Source organism: Lupinus angustifolius, chromosome LG13, assembly GCF_001865875.1.
Source record: "Lupinus angustifolius cultivar Tanjil chromosome LG13, LupAngTanjil_v1.0, whole genome shotgun sequence".
NCBI lineage: Eukaryota > Viridiplantae > Streptophyta > Magnoliopsida > Fabales > Fabaceae > Lupinus > Lupinus angustifolius.
In genome coordinates, this window is record NC_032021.1 from 1,405,478 (window position 1) to 1,423,589 (window position 18,112).

General features: G+C 33.4%; 4 protein-coding genes and 1 long non-coding RNA gene across 5 annotated transcripts; 3 read left to right on the forward strand and 2 right to left on the reverse strand.

The window, feature by feature from the left end:
• On the forward strand, positions 468 to 1,772 carry LOC109363468. Its single transcript, XM_019609735.1, has one exon. It carries the CDS (start codon positions 708 to 710, stop codon positions 1,599 to 1,601), a length of 894 nt encoding a protein of 297 aa, XP_019465280.1. The 5' UTR covers positions 468 to 707; the 3' UTR covers positions 1,602 to 1,772.
• LOC109363469 lies at positions 3,927 to 5,470 on the reverse strand. The gene has a single exon (XM_019609736.1). It carries the CDS (start codon positions 4,910 to 4,912, stop codon positions 4,019 to 4,021), a length of 894 nt encoding a protein of 297 aa, XP_019465281.1. The 5' UTR covers positions 4,913 to 5,470; the 3' UTR covers positions 3,927 to 4,018.
• On the forward strand, positions 6,062 to 6,833 carry LOC109325931. The gene is made up of 2 exons (XR_002105201.1): positions 6,062 to 6,478; positions 6,574 to 6,833. It is a non-coding gene; the product is annotated as an uncharacterized LOC109325931 (long non-coding RNA).
• Positions 7,283 to 10,368, reverse strand: LOC109325930. The gene is made up of 3 exons (XM_019558548.1): positions 10,314 to 10,368; positions 9,225 to 9,994; positions 7,283 to 8,554 (listed from the first exon to the last, which is right to left on the reverse strand). The coding sequence occupies exons 2-3, from the start codon at positions 9,936 to 9,938 to the stop codon at positions 7,784 to 7,786; spliced, it is 1,485 nt and encodes a 494-aa protein (XP_019414093.1). The 5' UTR covers positions 9,939 to 9,994; positions 10,314 to 10,368; the 3' UTR covers positions 7,283 to 7,783.
• LOC109325786 (protein RER1B-like) lies at positions 15,111 to 17,810 on the forward strand. The gene is made up of 4 exons (XM_019558347.1): positions 15,111 to 15,280; positions 15,649 to 16,010; positions 17,079 to 17,259; positions 17,411 to 17,810. The coding sequence occupies exons 2-4, from the start codon at positions 15,661 to 15,663 to the stop codon at positions 17,462 to 17,464; spliced, it is 585 nt and encodes a 194-aa protein (XP_019413892.1). The 5' UTR covers positions 15,111 to 15,280; positions 15,649 to 15,660; the 3' UTR covers positions 17,465 to 17,810.

An 18,112-nucleotide genomic window follows, 5' to 3' on the forward strand; every position in this document is an offset into this window, starting at 1 on the left:
GTGCTGTTTTATAAGATCATATTCGATTTCCTTGAAAAACAATTGTAATGAAGCAACTAACAGCATTAATATTAAAGTGATTATCATGCAAGTAAAGTGAGGGATAAATGTATGAGTTGGGGTGCTTCCTTGTGGGAGACACTGCCCTAACATTTCTGATTTTCTAAGATTTTATTTATAGATCCAGAGTTACATTAACTATAACTCACTGAGATTTTTCAGAAGGTGATTCCTAGTGTTCCTTATTCCCATTGGACACAACCATAAAGTCAACTCTACAATTCAGCAACTAAGAGAGATAAAGTTTGGTTATTATTTTTGCAATTGGTGTTGTACCACTAAACAATGACCCAAGCCTTTGTTTCAGCCATAAACTAGTCTCACATGCACACGAGTGGTAATACAATGAAATGAAAATTGTTTTAAGAAATTAAATTTCCAAAATAATTGTTGCCAACCTGGTGTTGCATATGAATGAGAAGATTACATGTGGGAGACATTGCATAAACATTATCACCTTATGTTTAGATCCATATCTCAGTTAGTTAGCAGAATCATTAATTAATGTTTGTTTAAGATCATATTCCATGTGTTGTGTCAGCAACACCTCATAATATATATTGAGCACATAGCATTGGAAGGAAATCATAACCATAACTCAATTCTTGTGTTCAAAATACAAAGTCTTCTCTTTTCTTAAAGGAAAAATGGCAGCCTCTCCTTTGAACACAAAATCAAATTTCCATGCTCGTTCTAACAGCTTGCCCTCTACACCACACCCTCTCTTTCTTCAATGCAATGAACACTTGGAGAGGTTAAAGTCTTCCCATGAAACCTCTTCTTCATCTTCATTGCTTACTCATAAACTAGTTGGCTTGCAAGATTTGCATGAATGTGTTGAAAAACTTGTCCAACTTCCCCTCACTCAACAAGCACTTCTCAATGAGCCTCAACAAAATTGGGTTGATGAGATATTGGATGGATCTTTGAGGTTACTAGATGTGTGCACAACTGCCAAAGATTCTCTACTTCATACGAAAGAGTGTATGCGTGAACTTCAATCAATTATGAGAAGAAGAAAAGGAGGAGATGATGGAATCATTGTTGAGGCTAAAAAGTTCTTGACTTCTAGGAAGGTGGTTAAAAAGGCCATATCCAAAGCCTTGGTGAACTTGAAGGCTATTTCTAAAAAGGGAAACTTCTCTTCTAACATCAAAGACCAACAAACAATGGCCTTGGTTGGTTTGTTGAAAGATGTTGAAGTTGTCACTCTTTCCGTATTTGAGTCAATGTTGAATTTCATTTGTGGATCAACACAATCAAAAGCAGGAAACTGGTCTTTGGTTTCAAAGTTAATCCACACCAAAAGAATAGGATGCTCACAAGTAGTGGAGGAGAGTGAATTCTCACATGTGGATGTAGCATTGCATTCCTTTGTACTTCACATGACAAACAAATCATCTTCGGATAACATCAGTAATTTGCCAAACCATTTGGAGAAACTTGAGTCTCGCATTCAAGACTTCGAAGAAGGGCTTGAGTTTATGTTTAGGCGCATGATTAAAATCAGAGTTGCCCTTCTTAACATTCTCAACCATTAGTTAAGAGTATATGAGACATCAATTTTTTGTAGTTATACATGAAAATCGCGATGTAAATATCTAGTTATAAAAGATTGAAACTTTTCATTCTATTTTTGGTTGCAGTATCATTATTGAGCTTTGATCATTTCTAGACTTGACTTAATTACTTCATGACAATAACTTGAGCACATATCCATTAAAGATCACCTTAACTATATTGCAAGTATCTTTCACGAAGGTGAAAATAATCAAAAAATAAAACTTTCACAATTTCAATGATTGGAAGCTTATAAATTTATTATGTGGAGTCATCTCACATGCGTCAAGCATTGAAAGAGATCTATTGTTCCTTATGCAATAGCAGATCAGTAATTGAACAATACCGCGTACCCCATGTTAAATTTAACAAGTTAACAAAGCAATTTTAAATATTTGATCAAGACCGTGTGCTGCATGTTAAATTTATCAAATTCTTTCTATAGTTCAAATATTAAATTAGATGGTAGGCTCAAACCTCACGTTCATTAACCCCTATAGGAAGTTTTATAATAAGTTTTATTATGCCTCAAAAGCTCAAATAAAATCGCCATGTCGATTTGAAAATTGGATTAGGAACATTTCAGTTTCATTCACTTGTTTTTAGCTTTATTTTAATGCATGGGAAGAAGATAGGAACATGGCTCTTGTTTCTCCAGGAGAGGCATATGCAACAATGTTGCAGCCATTGTTTAAGCCATGAGAATAGTCTAACGTGCAGATGAATTACATCATTGAATGCAAGCTTTTTGTTAAATGATCACTTGCATTGGAAATGCTATAATCATGGAAGTGATAGATTAAATGAAATGAAGTATTTATTTGGAGAGTTTCCTTGTAGCAGACATTGCTCTAATTTTTATGTTTTATGTTTAGATGCAAATCTCAATTAGTTAGCACTTTCTGATTTTTCTTATGATAAGATTCCTTATGTCTCCAATACCTTATAGTATGCAGTGAGCATATGGGCTATGGCATTGGAAAAAAAGGCAGATCCATAATCTTTAGTTCTTATCCATGCTTCGATTAGTTTTTCGATACAGAAATAAAATAAAAAACCCAAAACCCTCACATTCTTTACTTTGGCATTGTCATAGAAAAACATATCAGGTAAGTCCTTATACTAAAAGGTGATAAACAAGACATTATATTAGTTTTGCAACTAAATTGATGAAGGTTCCTCTTGACCCATTTTCTCCATTTTGCTAGACTTAGAATTTGATTTATGCAATGTGGTTGTGTATCAACCTTAATATACATAAAGCAAGATAATTGATCATTTAGTTATGCCATATGTTTTTTCAATCCTCATAACATCTTCTATGTTCTTAGAACACAAGCAGCAAGTAAAATTACTGATCAGAACAAAACCGTTTTCCATCATACGCTATTAATGGATTGATGCACAAAATAATTGAAGCAAGGAAATGATCAATGTTAATGATAAATAAAACTTGAGTAAGAAGTTTCAATTTATTATAACTAGATATTTAGAATTATGATTCCCATGTAAAAGTACACCACTACAAAATGTTGATACCCTGATATTCTTAACTAATCTAATGATTAAGGATGTTAAGAAGGACATCTCTATTCTTACTCAAACACCTAGACAAAAGATCAAGCCCTTCTTCAAGGTCTTGAATCAATGACTCCAAACTTTTCAAGTTATTTTGTAGATTATTCATGTTTTCAAATTTGCATGCCTGGGAAAACATGTGACAGTTCACCCACTAGTGGAAATTCATTTTCATCTGCCAATTGTGAACAAGCTACTTTATTGATCTGCATTAGCTTGGAAATAAAATTTCTGCTGCTGGACTTTGATTGTGTTGTTCCTGAGATTAATTATAGTAGCGCCTCAAATGTTATAGAGTAACCACTTCCGCATTTTCTAATAAGCTAATGTTGCATTTTTTGTAGTAGTACCCTTCAATGATGTAATTCATCTGCACGTTGGACTACTCTCATGGCTTAAACAATGGCTGCAATATTGCTGCAAATGCATGTCCAATTGATTGTTATTCATATTATAATCATCTGAGTTGGTCTGCTATTGCATAAGGAACAATAGATCTCTTTCAATGCTTGAATCATGTGAGATATGAGTCCAAAAAATATAATTTATCAGCTTCATATCATTGAAATTGTGAACGTTTTATTCTTTGATTATTCCAACCTTCGTGAAAGATACTTTAAATATAGTTAAGGTGATCTTTAATGGATATGTGCTGAAGATATTTTCATGAAGTAATTAAGTCAAGTCGAGAAATGATCAAAGCTCAATAATGATACTGCAACCAAAAATAGAGTGAAAAGTTTCAATCTTTTATAACTAGATATTTACATCGTGATTTTCATGTATAACTACAAAAAGTTGATGTCTCTTATACTCTTAACTAATGGTTGAGAATGTTAAGAAGGGAAACTCTGATTTTAATCATGCGCCTAAACAAAAACTCAAGCCCTTCTTCGAAGTCTTGAATGCGAGACTCAAGTTTCTCCAAATGGTTTGGCAAATTACTGATGTTATCCGAAGATGATTTGTTTGTCATGTGAAGTACAAAGGAATGCAATGCTACATCCACATGTGAGAATTCACTCTCCTCCACTACTTGTGAGCATCCTATTCTTTTGGTGTGGATTAACTTTGAAACCAAAGACCAGTTTCCTGCTTTTGATTGTGTTGATCCACAAATGAAATTCAACATTGACTCAAATACGGAAAGAGTGACAACTTCAACATCTTTCAACAAACCAACCAAGGCCATTGTTTGTTGGTCTTTGATGTTAGAAGAGAAGTTTCCCTTTTTAGAAATAGCCTTCAAGTTCACCAAGGCTTTGGATATGGCCTTTTTAACCACCTTCCTAGAAGTCAAGAACTTTTTAGCCTCAACAATGATTCCATCATCTCCTCCTTTTCTTCTTCTCATAATTGATTGAAGTTCACGCATACACTCTTTCGTATGAAGTAGAGAATCTTTGGCAGTTGTGCACACATCTAGTAACCTCAAAGATCCATCCAATATCTCATCAACCCAATTTTGTTGAGGCTCATTGAGAAGTGCTTGTTGAGTGAGGGGAAGTTGGACAAGTTTTTCAACACATTCATGCAAATCTTGCAAGCCAACTAGTTTATGAGTAAGCAATGAAGATGAAGAAGAGGTTTCATGGGAAGACTTTAACCTCTCCAAGTGTTCATTGCATTGAAGAAAGAGAGGGTGTGGTGTAGAGGGCAAGCTGTTAGAACGAGCATGGAAATTTGATTTTGTGTTCAAAGGAGAGGCTGCCATTTTTCCTTTAAGAAAAGAGAAGACTTTGTATTTTGAACACAAGAATTGAGTTATGGTTATGATTTCCTTCCAATGCTATGTGCTCAATATATATTATGAGGTGTTGCTGACACAACACATGGAATATGATCTTAAACAAACATTAATTAATGATTCTGCTAACTACCTGAGATATGGATCTAAACATAAGGTGATAATGTTAATGCAATGTCTCCCACATGTAATCTTCTCATTCATATGCAACACTAGGTTGGCAACAATTATTTTGGAAATTTAATTTCTTAAAACAATTTTCATTTCATTGTATTACCACTCGTGTGCATGTGAGACTAGTTTATGGCTGAAACAAAGGCTTGGGTCATTGTTTAGTGGTACAACACCAATTGCAAAAATAATAACCAAACTTTATCTCTCTTAGTTGCTGAATTGTAGAGTTGACTTTATGGTTGTGTCCAATGGGAATAAGGAACACTAGGAATCACCTTCTGAAAAATCTCAGTGAGTTATAGTTAATGTAACTCTGGATCTATAAATAAAATCTTAGAAAATCAGAAATGTTAGGGCAGTGTCTCCTACAAGGAAGCACTCCAACTCATACATTTATCCCTCACATGCATGATAATCACATTAATATATTTTCCTAGCGAGTTGCATTAATGCCATTAGTTTCCTTCATTGCAATTGATTAGCAAATAAAACCGGATAATATGATATTAACAAACAGCTAGTTGTGATTAATGTAATCTTCAATCTGAAGATAATCACATAAATGTTTAGAGCAATGTCTCCTATTAGAGATGCTCTCCAACTCAATGTATCTTTTTTGTTTTCTCTCTTACTTGTATCATAATCTTACATTACAACATTTGTATTATAATATCCAATCCCCACGAGTGGTGTGGTGTTGATGTCACGTCCTGTTTCTTCGTTTGCAATTGATATAAAAGGAAAATTTACATTTGGCATTAAATATTGTAACTCACATGTGACTGCATCACTTTGCTTATAGGGCATAAATAACTCGAGGTTCCTTAAGTGGTGGAGTAAAGTATAATGCCCAAGTGTGTGGCAGCATTCCTTAAGTATGTTACTTTTTTATTTTAATATTTTTATTTAGCATGTAATTTTTTTTAAAACAGATGACAAGAATCCATAGTCATGATGATATTTACTGTTGGCAATCTTATAATTTAGTGTTCTTCCTATTTTGTAGGTATAGAGTATAGACACTATGACACCATGTATTAGTTAAAAGCCACAATATCAAAGATGCATTAGTTTTCCATGTTTTGCTTTCAGTGTGTGGCTTATTGTCATGTATAGCTAGGAACAAGGCCACCATGTAATTACAAAATGCAGCTTACTAAACCTGGGGATGACAAATCAAATATAACATAACAATTAACCTGTTGGGGCTGCTAGTGTTGCAAATTGTCACTGTCCTGAAACTAATATCTGCTTTATGTTCTTCTCTTGCAGAGTCCAATGTTCAAATCTTATGATCCCAAGACACCCATCTTCACATCTCCGAGTTTCCTACCACCAACAACGATTGATAAATGCCGGGTGTGTATGACTATGTTCATCTATTTATCTGAAAAGCTGGCTTCTATCTTCATTGCATGTCTTGCTTATCATCATGTTTTGAGTTGCTTTTGTAGATTGTGGATGCAATAATCTCCCATGGATGCTTCCTTCGCAATTTTGCTATGCTTTTGAGGCAACTTTATCAGTTTTAGTTGTCCATGCTCTCTCTTGCCAATTCCTATGCTTTATATGTAGGCTGTTCAAGAAGCAGATAAACCAGATGATGGATTTTACATTCGATCAGGAATCACCATCATAACAGAGAAGACAACAATAGAAGATGGCACTGTCATATAAATGATCCATAATACTTGGCTTCATGGGCTGGTTGGTTTCCAACAGTAGCGGGAAGAGACATTCCCTGGAAAATTCCCACTTTGGGAACACAGGGGTAACAGCTGCAACACTAAATCCAACTGAGAAAACTGCTGCACCCTTTTTGCTATGTATGTAAAATAGAAGCTCTACGCTATGTATAAAATTGGAATGAATAAAACATGAAATCAAGATGCACAGAAGTAAATAAAATGAAAAGCTGAGTATGAACTCTCAAGGTACTCTCTACGATATCATTGGAGCATTACTATTACCATTTACTAATGATAATGAAGCCAGTGCTTCTTAACAGCCTATACTCGAATAGATAGTTGTTTAACTCAAGCAAATCTAAGGGCAAAATACATTATTATGTTGCTCAAATCACATAAAGCACAATTCTACATTCCTCTCTATAATAACAATTACGTCAACTTTCTTGTTAATGCATTTACTCTTAATCATATCTTATCTAGTGTCCACTCATATAACTTAACATTCTTACATTCATTGTATTGTATGATTGACCAAACATACATCTAATAATTTGTGATATGTATGATCTCAAATTTTTACCTTTACAACCGAAAGTTAAGCTTCTTCATAACATTTCTCTACAAAAAGAAAATCACTTGGCACTTTCAAAGTTCTCAGAAACTTCTTGTTTAATTCGATTCCCACTTGGAGATAATTATCTTCTTCAATGATTCACTCCCAGTGTTGTGCTTTCTATGCACTGCTTACATTTTCACTAATCTAAACCTGGGGAGAACAAGATAGTAAGATAAACATGTTCAAGTTGATAGTAGCATATGGGATGATCATTTCTCACATCTCTGTTATGACTTCTTCATGTACCGTGTAAGCAACAGCCTTATCCCATGTATTCCTCTCAAACTAACCCCATAAATCTCCCAAGTCCCACCATATCCTTCACATGAAGTTTATATCACCAATGGCAAAGCATTTTCAAAATCCCTTCACATTCCAAACTACTACAGGTCCCTTTTTCATGAGCTCGGAGGGATTCAAACAGTTCATAGCCTTTCCCATCATTGCCATAGCAGCAATACTTGGAAACTGTTTCTTTTGGAACTCTTCTGGAGTGTTTGAAGACTTTGGTTTACGAAGCTCTGCTAATTCATGCCTCTTCTGGGGAGATACGTCATGATTACGACTCCACCTCCGGATCCAGGGATGTAATAGCGTACTTGCTGCAGTTTTTTTCTCTTTAGTAGAAGAGGAATTGCCGTTTGTTAATACTGTTGCACATAGATCTGGCACCATCTGCACTTCGGCATGATATGCCATTTTTGGTTCCAAGTTAGTTTTGTTGCCTTTCATTTTGCTGAAAATATTGTTTACTTTTTCATGCAAAGTAATTTCTTCAATTGTTGCACTCCTGGTACCATGAGCAGAACTTAGCGGGCATAGCTTGAGTCGTTTGACCCATCTGCTACTAGGATCTGATCCCAAAGAACTATTGCCAGATTTTGACCTTGAATGTCCATCTGCGTGAGAAAGGAGGTGCTCTGCATAGAGGCTGTTGGTTATTGATGTGCTGGTCTCCCTGTCAGCCAAAGTACATGCCAGAGCTACTGGACAAGCTAGAGTGAGAACCTCAGGAGGTTCTTGGTTTATATCTGGTAGCGCTGCATAAACTAACTTTCTTTTGCTATCCTCTCCAACTGAAGTAATTACAACTTGAGACGTGGACGAGTTTTCACTATCTTCGGAGCACTACAAAATATCAAAATTTGATAAATATTATTACCTCATTAACATCTCAAGGTTTAAAATAGTATCAGATTTCACCATGCGCAATAATATACTGCTGCTATTATAAAAAACGGGGCCATGTTAACTAGTGCCATGAGCACCCTGCTTGAGGAATTTAAGCATAGACAAAAACGCAATAATATGATTGCTACAAGTGAAAACTCTCAGATATGTTGTGTGTGATATAGTTATCAAGTTTAAGAGCTAATTACAGAATTGCATAAAAGTCTGTATTCAAGTCTAGACATGAAGAAACCATGCCATTCAAACTAGCTACTCCCATATCTTTCAGGTTGCTGTACAACATTATTTGTAATCAACATGAATGTATAGGTTAATGAAATTATTGTTTTCCTCAAAAGCCCGACTAGTCAAAAACCATGTTACAATGTAAATCATTTAGGATGAAGATCCTCTAAGGAAACTTTGTCTCTAAACTAAGCAAGTAAGAATGAATCTACCCTTGATTTCAGGAAGAATATAAAGGTCTTAACCCACTAAATAATCCTACAAGGGTAAATGCACCCTTGTTCACATGTGAGCTTTTGCCACATATTTAAACACTTAACCAAGAAGATGGTAAAAAATTAAATGGCATGGTACCAATAAGATCCAGCACTTGATGTGTTACCTTGTAGCTTGATTGATATACTTCATGCTGTCCAGGTGTGGATGGAGGCACTGAGGTTTTTCCTTTATCATGTCCATTTCTCACTATGTCAGAAGCTGGTTTTACAAAGCCATTCCATAGTGATGTTGAAACAGCAAGGTTGTTCTGTTCCACAGTGTACCAGGAGTTCATCAACGGAGGCACCGGTGAAGTATCTCTAGACAATAATTGATACTTTCTTGCTAAAGTTTCTGTTCTAGGAGGAGCATGCGCAGATGTTGATAGTAAGTGACTCCTAGTTCTGTAGAGAGAAACATTGTCATCTCCAGAGATGGCTTCAATTTCAATTTTTGGATCTTTCCTATGGGGAACACCAACCCATTCCCTCTTCAGAGAAGATATTCCATTAGTCTTCTTTCTGAAGATAGAAAATGATTTTGAATATAAGCTTGTTTTCTTTGATTTTCCAGGGTGAGCCTCATTGCTGTAGGTAACCCTTGTATCCCTATCTACTTCTCCAGTTGATCCAGCATGCACAGAACCATCTTTAGCAACCTCTGACCCACCATCGCGCTTCTCAGCATCACTGTCTTCTTTGATTTCTCTCACCTCACAACCATTCGATAAACGATTTCGAGCCATGTGTGTCCAATGAGGCATAAACACCGATTGGTAACCATGCATTACTTGAGCATCCACACCCTCGTGACATGCATGTGCAGTATCATTAGGCATAATGACTAATTCACTTTCTCCACCAAACAAACTTAATTAGTAGAAGAGTTCAAAACCTGGATTTTTGAGATAAAAAATTAGCCTTCATCTAAAAAAACCTAACATGCAGGTACAGAAAAATGAAGAAAACTATATCATAAACATCCAACACTTTACACGGAGAAAGTTTAATCCTAATCCTACTTGATAGAGAAATCAGTGACAAAACCTCGCATGTATATCAGTAAATGTAAGTTTGAGTGTGAAATTGAAATCATTTCATTGCGATGTAATGCATCAAAATCAAGTATAAGAAATTCATATGAATTCAGAAGAAAAAAACAAAGTCAAGTATAAGAAATTAATCTGAAAACAAAGAGAATCGTTCGAAGATACCTTCAGAATTCAGAGACGCGGAAGAGCCAAAGTGCGAAGCAGTGAGGAGCAGAGAAACAAGGAAGAAGAAGTATAAGAAGGAAAACTAAGTGAGTTTGCAAATGAAATCAACGGCTCTGATATTTTTGATAGGTGGGTCCCACGCATATTGAATTGATTTTGGGCGTTGATATTTTTGTAATGTGAATAGCTTAGGAAAAAGGATCGGTTTGACTTTGTTGGCTTCAAAGTTCAAACATGTCATCCACTCTATTGTAAATAGAAATAATTAATAAAATCTTAAGAATATATTAAAATTTTAATTTTAGTTAAACAATGATAGCACAAATAATAAATATATTTGTTTCTAAAGATGATATAAAGATCTTATATTCATCATTCTATCTAATCAAATTCTAATTATTAATATAAAAAGGTTAACTTATATTTTTATTAATCGGATTTAACATGTGGGACCCACCCATATCCACTTTTTGGCTGATTAGCTGGTTTTTTTTTGTTTTTTGCATATATATTTTTTATTTTTCTCAATTTTCTCCTATCTTTCCAATTATGCGGCGTGGCCACTTTAATACCCCATCTAATATGAATAGAATAATCAGATTTGATTTGGTTTCTGATATTATTTTTTGCCGAATCAGAGGAAAAATATCTGCAAAAGTGGATCAAGTAGCAAAAACATTCAACTTTGCCTAACATGTTACATGTCTTGAGACAAATGTTTGCAGATATTTGTTTTTGGTAAAAGTATGGAGATTTTTTTGGATGAAAAGTATGGAGATATTTTTATTTTGTAAAGATGTTGTGCATAATATGCATTGCATATTGCACCTTGCTAGTAGATGGTCTAAAACGACAATGACATGACCCAGGTTCAAATGTTAGTATGAATCAAACAACTACCATATGGAATGCATAGTTGATTTTGAAGTTTATTTTTGTTATTTCTAATAATCATTTGTTGATAAAGCTTCATTATATATGTAGTAACATATGCAACAAGAAGATACGCAACAAGATTGCAATATTGATCTGAATATTATAATAATTTTGTTAAATGATAACAGCTTTTATATAAAAAAATTGTGAGAACATGATCACTTAAAAAGAATCATAAGTATATGTATTAATTATTATCATTTCTCATAATAGCACAATGTAATTAGTGAGACACTAGCTAGAAGATCTTTTTTTTGTTTGGAAAACTTCATTTATTCCGGTATAGGTGGTAACTAGACCGTTTATTAGTTTCAAAAAGCTTTCTTACCAGATTTATTTATATATATATATATATATATATATGAAGATATATTAGCTTACACTCAAATTAAATTACATGAACTACATTTAAACTTTTTCAAAATCCACCTAATCATAACATTTTAACTTAAAAACTACCTAATATTCTCTTCTACCTTTCTCATCACTCTTTCAATTGCTCAATCTCATTCTTATCTCTCTAATTATATTTATCTTATCTCTCTATCACTCTCATTTAAAAGTTAAACTTCATCTCTCCTATTCAGGGGTAAGCAGTTCCAGTTTAAACTATGAAATTAATGGAACCAAACCAAACCACAAAATGTGGTTCGGTTTGATTTCGCAGTTTGGTTCAGTTCAGTTATTTTTAAAGAACCATCTATGTTCGATTCGGTTTATGATTTTAGAAATTTATGAATCGTTATAACATAATCGAACCACATAGTAAAGAAATAGATACTATGGAATGATGTTTTATTATTGTTTAAATTCTTCAACTAATTTTGTGTGAATTGTAGTATTATATATTTTACTAAATTGTTATTATATTATTATTACATATGTTATTACTTTATAAATTGTTTTCCAATGTTTTGGTGATTTATAATATATCTTCCAATTTTATGTCACGGACAAAAGAACAAATGGATATTCACACATTCAGACAATTGACAACATTTTTTTCCTAATACTTTGGTGAATACATTTCCCTTGGCCTATTTTTGGTAATGAAAAATTCAATTGCAACAATAGAAAATATATGCATCAGAAGACCAAAATTAGCACTCTAATCACATAACAACCTATACAACCTATGCATGTATCAAAACAAGATAGAGTGCAAAACTAATAGTCAACAAATTATTCACATTTTGATACACCAAGTAGAATAACACAATTAAAAGATCACATGAAAGTGTCCATCTAACTCCATTAATTATTACAATCCTAAAACATAAAAATTAGAGAGAATTCTTAGTACATCCCTAGTCAAATCACAATAAACTCTATTTTATGAACAACATAATGAAAGCTTATAACTTTCTATGAAATATGAGAAGAAGATGAAGAAGATAAAACAAAAGACTACCTTAGTTTGTATAGGAATAGGAATTTTAGTGTAAAAAGGAGATAATGGGGTGAGATATTTATAGGAGAGTAAGTAGATTTAGACTAGCATATGTGAGGTGTCTAATGGTGGTGGAGTGAGAGGATTTGTTGAGTGATTTAGGGGATTTTATGTAAGAGAATATGTATTTTTGCTTATTTAACAAGCAAGCTCTTCTTACATGAAAGTGATGTGACCTTTTCGATGACACATTCTCGATTAAACCATTCCCGAGTATTGTTGGCTAATACCCGGTCAGATAATAAAAATCTCCTGATTTCGGTTTACGGTTAGAACTTCGAAACACGGAATTCGTATTGAAAAATATTTAGAAATGCGTTCTGAACGAACTTGATATCAATCTTGACTCGAAATAATATTTCGAAGCCAATGGCGCAATCGAAATTCGATTCTGAGTTACGGAACTCAATAACACGTTATTGGGCCGAATTTGGACGCGACAGCACCTCAAAAACTTTCCGTCACGAAAAATTACGAAAATTTACCACAAAATAGGAAATCACAAAACAAAACTAACACTCAACTACGATTTAGTCTAATTCAATACCGATTAATTTCTAAAATTAATCATTGTTAAAATAAATAAATAATAAAACATACACAGAAAATTCACGATGTTACAATTCACATTTTGTTACACCAAGAAGAATAACTCAATTAAAAGATCACATGAAAGTGTCCATCTAACTCCATTAATCATTACAATCCTAAAACATAAAAATTAGAGAGATAAAAATGATAGTAGGTAACTTAAAGAGGCCGTCTAAGAGGTAGAAGAGAATATTACATAATTTTCAAGTTAAAATGTTATGATTCGTTGAATTTAAAAAAAAAAAGATGAATGAAGAGAAGTTAATATAACTTATATACTTTAATTTGGGTGTAATTGATGTATCCTTTTTATATACATTATTATCTAAAGGTAATAAGTTATTAGTGAATGAATGAAACTAAGATATAACTCATTGGTGAAAGTTAAATAGTAAAAAGATAAAGAATACATTCAATCCCCAGGGAATTCTTAGTACATCCCTAATCCAATCTTCTTATCCTCAGAGGATAAAAATAAATAAAGTTGAGAATTGAGGAGTGATATTAGGTTGAGTGTAATATTTATAAATTGTTGATATAAAAACTTACGAATATATTATTTGACATTTATTTATACTACTTATATTTAAAAGTGAGAAATTATTAATTATGAATGATGGATAATATAATAATAATAATGTAAAAAATTTATAATATCATTGCAAACATAAATTTTGTATAGTACACAATTGTCCACAGGGAAACACTTATGTCTAAAAATTGTGTAATTCTATATGTTATTCATCATAGTCACAACAATATTTACTTATTAAACTTTTAACTTCAATATGTATTTTTAATTAATCACAATAAATAATATTAGAATATTATGAAACTCGAGTCGGACATCAATTAAATTATATATAAATGAACACTTTTATATAATTAGTGATCATATTGGAGTAATATCTCTTCACATTTTTCGACTAGAATGAAACAAAACATTCGAGTAATGTTATGCATTTTTTAATAAAAATTAAGTGAGTCATCATGTAGTGTTATTCTAGTTTAACAATGTTAGCCAAAATTTTTCCAGTTTAACATGTAGTGTTATTCTAGTTTAACTGTAAATGAAAATCATTTTTAAGTTCGATCAACAATCGGACCGGTCGAACCTTCTGATCTGGTCTCATCCTCAATACATTGCATGAGTGACACACGTTTTGGAATTCCCTAAATCAGGGATGTGCATGAGCCGGGTTTGGACGAGTTCATGTTTGCCCATTATCCGACCCTAAATGTTGATCGAGTCATTTTTTTGGGCTCGGACCTAAACCCGAAGTTAAACCGACCCTAAATATCGATTGAGTCAGTATTAAATCGGAATCCCTCCATAGACCCGATTAAATATAATTCATACTCATTTTAGATAAAATCTTCTCAATATTGTTTATTATTATAAATATGTAATTTGATATATAAAATGATACATGTATATATATTATCAATCATGTACGTATGATGAAAAATAGAGAATTAATTACACTTTCAATAAAAAAATGTCATTACTCTATTGATACTCAACCTTAAATATTGACCAAATTTAATTTTTAAATTTAAGCCTATATTCAATTTCAATGAGATCCAACCGTATTAGAGCCGATCATGTCCTCATCACTCATAGTATAAACCATGATAGCATGTAAATCACATGATATACCCCTCAAAGAATGCTAACCTCCTCATGACCTCTATTTGATATACCCTCACAGACGAATGATATTCCATGGTTCCACGTTTTTACACCCTGGTCCCTCCTATAGTCATACGACAGACGAGAGATCTGTCGTTCAATCACAAAATATATAAAAACAAATAAACGACATTAAAAAAAGAGACGTAGAAGAGAAAAACGAATAAACCCAAATTCGCATCATCTTCTAGATCTGCTATCTCTTCGCTTCTTCCATATCCTTTCAAATTCAATATCAATCCTCCTCCTCCTTCTTCTTCTTCTTCATCTTCATAGTGGAATCCGTCTTCATAGGTCAGCTTTTATTCTTTCCTATAATTTCATTCTCTCGCTATTATATTCTTTATATGTTTCGTTTCTCCATAATGTTAGGGTTTTCCGATTCTGCAAATAAAACAATTTCCACGGCAGATCTCGATTTTGAGCTCCTTTAAGATCGTGAAAACGACACCTGATTCGTTTGTTTTTTGTTTTTATTAGGAATTAAAGCAAAGAATGTGAAAATTCGTTGGAAATGAGGGTTTTCAACTGGTTTAATTATAAGAGTTAATACACATGTTTATATTTGATTAAATGTGCATTAATGGTTCTGATACGCTTTGGCACGTGGTTATATGCACTGGATGTGTGAATGAATTGTTTATTTTGATTGTTTTATGAAGGTTGCGAATTGAATGGAAGGAACTGGAGGTAGCAGTGCTTCAGCTGCTGCACCTGTGAACCAATGGTTGCTGGAATTTTCGAGGCGATTTCAGTATTATCTTGATAAATCAACCCCACACTCTACGTATAGATGGATCGGGACTGTTGTTATTGCGTCAATCTATATTTTGAGAGTTTTTTATTTACAGGGATTTTACATTGTGTCTTATGGTCTGGGAATCTATTTGTTGAACCTGTTGATTGGGTTTCTGTCACCTTTGGTTGATCCTGAGCTGGAGCCTTCTGATGGGCCTATGCTGCCAACTAAAGGTTCTGATGAGTTCAAACCGTTCATTCGCCGGCTTCCTGAGTTCAAATTTTGGTAATTTATGAATTTTGTTTTATGCCTAATGCATTATCATAATTGCTGCAAAGTCTTCCTTTGACATTTTAAGTTCCTTTTCTTTTTTCTTGAAAACATTGATTAAATTTGTAATTCATGTTTATATTTGCTGCTTCAATGCCTGTTGTCTAGGCACTCACCTTTTTCGTGATTTGACTTGTAGTAACTTGTCTATGGTAATCTGTCATACCGTGTATGACTCTGATTTCTGAATTCCAGTTGGTAGTATAAGTTTGCACACCTAAGATGTAATATCCATGTAGTAAGTTTCCCAATTTTTCCATTTACTTTTCAAGAAAGCATTTGATTGATCATTGGAAAATAACTCCTACCTTCAGAAAGATGGAAATATTAACTTGCTATTTCTTGCTCCCAGCTGCCATAGCCTGTCACTTCAGCTAATTGTTATTGACTTCTGGCTTCCGTAGCCTTTTGGTCATTGCACATAGCAAAAGATGTTAAGATGTTTACTTTGAAATGCGTATTTTTATTTTCTATTTTAAAGTTCTTTAAAATATAAGCCTCATTGATGACATTATTTTCCTGAAACATAAACATCCCTGATCATATTATTTGGCCTTAATTGTCTGCACATAAGAAGCACATATGCTTCACAGTTGTCGCTGGGTTGTATCCATGTCAAATACATATCTGATCTGACACTCCTACCTATACTTTTACAATGTTTTATATCTACTTTTTGGATGTTATACCATTATATATCGGAATATCACAATGATTAGCTAAAAATTAGCATTTTATTTTGCTTACAATGGCTCTTGCTAACTTTTCTAACAGTAGTTTTTTTACTTTAAGATTCATGCTTTCATGTTAATCTTATATTAATTTAATATCTTGTATCATGGTCGGAAAATATTTGAAATATTTTATATCCCCATGTTCCTGACGTGTTCTGTCCATGTCCCATGTTGTTTCCTTGCTTCCCTTTCCCTGGCAATTTTCATGTTCTCACAAAGCCATTGTTTTAAGAATGCAAGTCGCTAAAATTTATGGTCAGCCTCTATTTCATTGTTATTGTTGGTGCAGGTATTCTTTCACGAAGGCCTTATGCATAGCATTTGTGATGACTTTCTTTTCTGTATTTGATGTTCCTGTTTTTTGGCCCATATTACTCTGTTACTGGGTTGTTCTATTTGTGCTTACAATGAGGCGCCAAATTGCACACATGGTCAAATATAGATACATTCCATTCAACCTTGGAAAACAGGTTTTCTTCTGCTTAAATTGCTTTTCATCACTCACCTTGTACACCTGTTATTTGTTTGTACACGAAGCACATCAGAAACGAGATTTGCTTTCTTTTGTATCATTGTAAATACAGGAAAGATAATACTATTTTTTTAAAATATATTTTGCAGAAGTATGGTGGCAAGAGATCTTCTGCTGGTAGCAGTGGCACTCGGGCAGACTGAAACTAAGCTGTTCCATGATTTGAAGAATGCAGATTTCAAAGTTAGGTTTTGTGAGCATTCAGGGTAGTATGTAGTCAAAAGTGTTATGAATGCCTTTATTCTGTTAAAGAAAATCTTATTGTGTCCACTAGTTATATGATACCGGAAGACATGCTAATGTTGGCAGTGAACTTTCAGTATTTGTTTCAGTTTTAGATTTTCTTGCAAATGTATTCTTGTATTGTGATGCTGTAATCTCTCCTGCCTGGTATTTTTTTCGATAATCCAAAGGCAAACTTTTACCAGCCTTTTCATTTTTTCAGAAAATCTTACTGTTAAGGATATGATTTTGAGTGTTAAAATTTTCCCCCACGTGTGATTTTTGTCAAAAAAGTAACGTGCATTGAAGAATTAGCTCAATTTTACGCACATATATATAACTTATTCTGATGCTGCCAACTCCAACATTAAAGTAACTTCTGTTGACGTGTTTGTGATTAGAGTTTAAATTGGAACACGTGCTTTATATTTTGGTCGAACACTTTTACTTACATTTCAACCTTGATTCTAATATAATGACTAGGTTGCTGGAGTTGGGTTTATTCAATATATGTTGAGTTAATGGATGTGGGCTTTGAAAGTGTATAGTTTTTGCACTATTTTTAGCAG